The sequence below is a fragment of the Arachis hypogaea genome, chromosome 8 (genome assembly GCF_003086295.3).
Source record: "Arachis hypogaea cultivar Tifrunner chromosome 8, arahy.Tifrunner.gnm2.J5K5, whole genome shotgun sequence".
Taxonomy (NCBI): domain Eukaryota; kingdom Viridiplantae; phylum Streptophyta; class Magnoliopsida; order Fabales; family Fabaceae; genus Arachis; species Arachis hypogaea.
Genome location: NC_092043.1, coordinates 13,728,975 through 13,735,950, shown reverse-complemented (window position 1 = coordinate 13,735,950; position 6,976 = coordinate 13,728,975). Strand labels below are relative to the sequence as shown.

Genomic DNA, 6,976 nt, shown 5'->3' with positions numbered 1-6,976 from the left:
TATTTGAATTATAAAAGATTTATAACAAATTCTTTGATCTCTATGAGTTTAGTGCTGAATTTGTTAAACTTATCTTTTATGAAAAATTTTAAATATTTAAAAATGATTTATTTTAATATTTTTTAAATTAAATATTAAATTTTATCTCTTTTTTTAGTAAATTAGATAACTATAAATAAATATTATAGTATGTATCAAAATTTATTTATCTTTTAAAAAAATGGTCAAAGATTAAAAATGAATGAGATTGATTCACAAAAAATAACATAGATATATAAAACAAAGAGAAGTGTTAAGGAATTACTAAATTTTGTGATTTGTAGTCATTAATTAATCATTATTAATATTTTTAATGGTGTAAAATTATATCTAATGATATAAGATTATTTACTTTTATTTAACCGATTAAGTGCTACCAAATTTTAATAAAAATGATAGTTCCTAGATTTTTTCTAAAACAAAATTAAATAGTATCTCCTAATCCCAGGTAACTAACTAAATATTATTGGGACTGTGACTAACAGCAAGAGTCTGAATCTGCTCTGTCTCTGGGACACTGTTTTTGGAATCCATCATTGTCATCTTCTCCTTGTTGGCTTGCTTAATCTCACCGTAAAAGTAGGACACAAAGCCCCACAGGGAAAGCACAAGAGAAACCGCTTTCTCAACTTGGAACTTCTCCTTGTAGAAAATAACGGCCAAAATTTCCGTTACGGGGAGCAATATAGCAATCAAAATACCAGACAGCAATGAAGAGGAGCAAAAAATAACTCCTATTGCTCCTAAGAAGAATGCTTGCCACATAATTGCACTTGCCACCATCACCACATAGTAATTTCCTCTTCCAAGCCCAAATTCTCTTGCTTCTCTTGGAATTACCTGTCAATTTTTTATCCCAAAATCACACCAAACTTATTAAGTGGGAACGTGCAATTGTTTTTATCTATTATCTATATAGTTCTTTAAGTTTTAACTTTTAATGAAAATATATTATATTAGAAAATAAATATTAACATGCATTCTTATTTTGATAAAAAATTAATTTTAATATATTAATAGCGTAAATATTTTTCATAATCATTTAATCACATTTATTTTCTATTAAATGTGTTAAAATTAAATTCTTTTCATAATTTTTTTATTTTATTTTAAATTATCAAAATTAAATTCTTATGTTAAACAAGCTTAAAAGAAGAAACCTTGAAATCATTGTTGATGATCATGCCGGCGACGCAGAAAACAGTAGCAAAGAAGCACATCACGAACTGAATCTCCATAACCAAAGAATAAGTTAAGTTCTGCTTCGCCTTCTTGTAAGTTAACTCCACAAGCGGCAACACGAATCCGTACAGAGCTGCCGCCATGAGAGTCATAACGAAACCCTTCACGTACTCCACCGTCGACTCTCCGGTAGGCCGGTCACTGCGAGTGTGGAGTGCCAGCACCCCCGCGCCAACGGTGAGGAGCACGACGGCGTTCACGGAGTACGGCGTGAACTTCTGCCTGACGAGGAGGAAGGCGAAGACGGCGGTGAAGGCGAGCTGTGTGGCGATGATAAGGGCGGAGGTGGACACCGGGAGGCGGGCGACACCGCAGGCGTAGAGGTAGTCGTCGAGGCCGGTGAGGATGCCGATGAAGGCGGCTGCGAAGAACAGCGGCGGTTTCATTGAAACCATCGTAGTTTTAAGATTTTCTGTTTCGGAAGGATAGTGGCGGTTGTTTTTGCGGCGGAAGTAGGAGAGGATGAGGGGTATGAGCATGATGGGGAATCCGGCAGTTTCGAGGCAGCTGGAGAGCCAAACGCGGTGGCCGCCATGGAGGAAGTAAAGGCGCATAATGAGAGGGCCACCGCTGGTCCCGACTGAAAGGAGGATGCAGTTAGTTATGAGGAGGGTTCTCTTCATTGTTGTCTTTCTTTGTTGTTGTTGTGCTTCAACTGGTTCTGCCATGGCTTAATTAATTAGCTGTTGCTTCTTGTTATTCGAGTTACGTAGTATTATTGCTACTTCAATTATTGCAGGTGTGTTATTAATATATATGAATAATAATGTCAAGGAATTAAAGATGGTTTCAGCAAAAAACCAAAATCAGTGAAATGTTCTTTTGGTGAATCTAAAATTTTTATATAGATGATGCTTATGTTAGGTATTAAAATATTTTTTTTGTAAATTGAATAGCTTTAAATTTATTTTCTAATTTAGGGAAAGTATGAGGAGCCAATGAGATATTTATACAATGTGTACAATGGAGGTTTATAGAGTATTAGAGATATAATTATTAGTGTTACATTTTCTCATCAGTCGAAGCTTTTGGGATGAGTAGTATCATGACATGGTATTAAAGCGCTAGATCCGAAAGGTCAAGAGTTCGATACTTGGTAAACCCAAAAATTAAACTAATTTTTCGAGAAGATGTTTATTATCCCTTGTACTCGGATGGTGGATCCTAATTTATTATATTTTAGGCATTTAGAAAGAGAAGAAAAGTGAGAAAACAGAAGCTAATTTAAATCAATTTTTGTGATTTACGTTGTAATGATAATGAACATATTTGTTCCTAATTTAAATGTGGTAAAATATTTAATAACTAATATTTTAAATTATAAATAAATAAAACTAATTACTATATTTATAATTAATTAAGTTATTCCATTTTTGATTGATTTAAAGTTTGTTCCATGTATTTTTCTATATATGAATAACCAATAATTGAACTCACCTCGTCAAGTTAATTAAACAATCTTATGTATCATTTTATATCTTACCAACACACACGTATATATAGTAGTACTATACTGTTTAATTATTCTTCGCATTTAAATAATTTTAATATTTAAGAATCTTTTTAAATATATAATAAAAAATCTTGACAATAAAGGATAGATATTTTTGTTTAAAGGATACTACAAGCAAATATTCTTAAAGATTTTAAAGATGTGAGTATATATTTTTTCTATATTAATATATGCATGCATGTTACTTCATTTTTTTCATAAATAAAAAATAACATTTACCCGTTAAATTTGTTAGTTGATCAATTGATTCATCTTATTTATTGTGATTGAGATTGATATATAATCATAAAGATTTTTTTCTCCATTAATTTAAGTAAAGAAATTCAGGACATAAAATAAAATAAAATAAAGTCAGTATCTACTTTTTTTCTCAATATTCTTTATATTTATGGTAAATATTAAATATAAAAAATATTAATTATTATCACTTTTATTTATTTATATTCATAATTAAATTCAATATAATTATAACAATTTATATCTGCTACATATATAGCAATTATATTATATATAATTATATATCTCCTTTTTTATATATACTTAGCAAGTATTTCTATTTGTATAATCTACTTAGTATATTAAAATTGAGTTTTTTTAACTAATGAAAGTGAGGTGTGCGTTTCTCATGAATTCATTTTTCCTCCAAAATAAATGTATTTAATGAATAATGCATAATTATACTAATTTAAAATAATATTTTTATTATAATTATATAAAATTCATATTTAATATATTATTAAACTACTTATAAATTATCAATCGAAAATAATAATAATAATAATAATAATATACTTCTACTTAATATACTAAAATTATATTTTTTTTAACTAATTGAAGTGAGGTATCAATTTTTCATAAATTTATTTTTCTTTTAAAATGAAAGCATTATTCTCTCTTCTAAATTTATTTTAGAAAAATATCTTTATTATATTTATATTACAATTAACATTTTAATGAATAATGTATGATTATACTAATTTAAAAAAATATATTTATTATAATTATATAAAATTAATATTTAATGCATTATCAACTAATGAAAGCGAAGTGTCAATTTTTTATGAATTTATTTTTTCTCCAAAATGAAAGTACTATTCTCTCTTCTAAATTTATTTTAGAAAATTAAAATTCCATACTGAATATAGGTGGCAAGTTAAAAAAATAAGCAAGTTCATGGAATCAAATCATATTTCTATAATATATATAAGAATGTATATTTTTATTATATAAAAATTAAATTTTTGTACTTCATGATGAACGTGACATATTTCTTAGCGTGTTTCTTAATTTATTTTTTATAACTCATTGAATACAATTTATTACAATAAATTAATTATATCAACTAATTGATTTGATTAAGTATTTAAATATCACACGATTTATTATAATTTATATCAATCAAATAATTGTAATTTATTATATCAATTATTTTAATTCATTAATTTATAAGGTACATAATAACATAAATGATTTGTTACTTATACTGATTAAATACATATTAATTTAGTTAAAAAAATCATTGTCTCCTATATTTTTCTATTTATTTTTTTAATTCATTAAATCCAATCAATTATAATAAATTAATTATATCAACTAATTAATTCAATCAATTATTTTCTAATTTATTTTTTGAATTCAATAAATCAAATAAAATTAATTATACTAATTATTTGTATTGACTAATTGATTTGATTAATTCTTAAAAATATTTTTATTTAATTTATTTTATTTATTTAAATATAACTAATTAGTTATTTAATTTTATTAGGATAAATATCAAATTCTATTTCTAATATAAAAATACAAAATTTTATTCATTCCATTTTTATTTTACCACTATAAAAGACCATATATGCTAGAAGAAAATATCATTCATTTACCAATTATTCTTTCATTGGGTAGCTTTCACAACAATTCTTTTTCTTCCTATGAGGCATCGTCACAAGAAGACAACTATCATGGACACAAATCAGTACACGCTCTTCAACTCCCGTACTCATTATTCAGAGCAATATATGATATGTTATCCATTAAGCATTTATAGACCATGGTGTTATCATGTTTGCATAAATTAAAAAAAATCCGTAATTAAACTTAAGTCATTTACCTATTTGTGTGGTATATTGTAGTGTGAAATTACTTTTAATTTGTGTTGTGCAATGATATTATGGTTTAATTTAAGCTTTTATTTTAGAATTGTGTTATGATTTTATCTCATCATTTTTTCTTAAATATTAAGTTTATGTATTTTTATTTATTATTATTGAAGCGGATGTGATATAAAATTTGTAAAAAGAAAAAAAAACTTACATTCAATTTATTTTATTGTAGTCTTCTATTCTTCTATTTCTTTTTATTTTTTTATTCATTTTATTTTCTTTTTAAATATCATATAATTTATTATAATTTATACCAATTAATTAATTATAATTCATTATATCAATTAGTTTAATTCATTAATTTATAATATACATAATAAAATAGATCATTTGTTACTTATACGTTTATTTTTCTAAAATCTAAATCTGAATAATTATATTTTCAGTTTTTGTTATAAATAAAATATTATTAATAATGAATAATAATTAACCACTCATACTTTTAATCAAAGTGTTTGGATGATTTTTATATTTATTAATATTAATTATTGATTTTTTCCATAAATAAATTATATTATAATTTTATGTTAGTTCATAATTGATTAATTATTAATGTTCATGAAGCTATGTTACTCTAAATTTTATATTTTATAAATATTTTATTTAAATATAATTTTTTTAACATAAAAATGTATTATTTTTAATAATATAATAATTATATATTTTTTAATTATTCTAAATGAATATTTTATCAAATACTAATTAAAACCATTTTTTCATTTGTTTTTACTAATTTATTTTCTAACTATTATATAAAATTAAAATCGTATTAATGAATTTAATATTAAAGTTAATTTGACTTTTTATTATTTAGAGTATTTTTCAATCAATAATTGTATACTCTTTACTTTTTTTTCAGTTTCATTTTGAATTTTAATTTAGTACTCAAAGGTAGTGAAATTCCATTGATACAGAAATAAAGTTACAAAAAAGTCTATAGGATAGAATAAGTAAAATAATGTGATACCCACATTGCAATATCCAAATGAAACAACTTAGGATCTAAAATGTTTATCTTTTTCTTTCTCGCCGTCTATTATATTATCTATTCTATCTATTCTATTATATAAAAATTGAATTTTTACCTTTAATGATAGAATCAACGTTAGGGGTGTTCGCGGTGCGATTTGGTTTGGTTTTTTAGAGAAAAGCCATCCGATCCAATAGTTTAATTTAACTGTGGTTCGGTTTGGTTCGGTTTTTTATCGAAATCATCTGAACCAAACCAAACCAATTAAATTCAGTTTGGTTTGGTTCGGTTTGTTCGGTTTTTTCAATCGATTAAAAAAATGTCATTCTATCTCACAAAGCCATAACATATAAAAGTAAAACTATATCCACAAGAGTAAAAAAAGTCTTAATACAATGAAATTCAACGATAAAAGAAATTATAATACCACAATTAAAATTATTAAAAGTTTAATAGTCTATACAATAAAAGATAAAAATAAATTTTCAGCAAAAGACAATCATATTTTAGTATTCTCTCCTGCAAAACTGCAAAACATCTTTAAACAAATCAACCTAAAATCAAAAGGCAAATAATAATAATAATAATAATAATAATAATAATAATAATAATAATAATAATAATAATAATAATATAGCACCAGTGATTAACACAGATTGAGGAGATGTTATCTTTTACAATGGTACCTTTGTTAACAAGACAATTATTTTTAATAGTGATAATGCAGATGAAATAGAATGCAGAATAAATTTAAACTAATAATATCTCCTTTCAAATGCACCTTCAAATTTAGTTAGCACATTCAATCAGAAAAAGATTCAAGTGCTCAACACAAAAAATATCAAATTCAAGCAAGTTCATATAAAACTTTCTGTCCTTATATCAAGTTGGATGATTTAGAGTCTGGGTCTAAAGGGATATTTCTGATATAAGATGCATGAGTTTGAGTTAACTTTAGGTAACAAATCTTGCTTTATAATATGCATTTCTTAAATACTTCTGTTTCAATTTTTGTATTTTAATGTTTTAAGCTGAAATTTTCTGCATTATAGT

The 6,976-nt window shown here is 24.7% G+C and overlaps 1 protein-coding gene across 1 annotated transcript; it reads right to left on the bottom strand.

Annotated features, from left to right (window-relative positions):
• Window positions 1-251: 251 nt before the first annotated feature.
• Window positions 252-2,199, bottom strand: LOC112706211 (purine permease 1). Its single transcript, XM_025757390.3, has 2 exons — window positions 1,200-2,199; window positions 252-879 (listed from the first exon to the last, which is right to left on the bottom strand). The coding sequence occupies exons 1-2, from the start codon at window positions 1,947-1,949 to the stop codon at window positions 496-498; spliced, it is 1,134 nt and encodes a 377-aa protein (XP_025613175.1). The 5' UTR covers window positions 1,950-2,199; the 3' UTR covers window positions 252-495.
• Window positions 2,200-6,976: the final 4,777 nt, after the last annotated feature.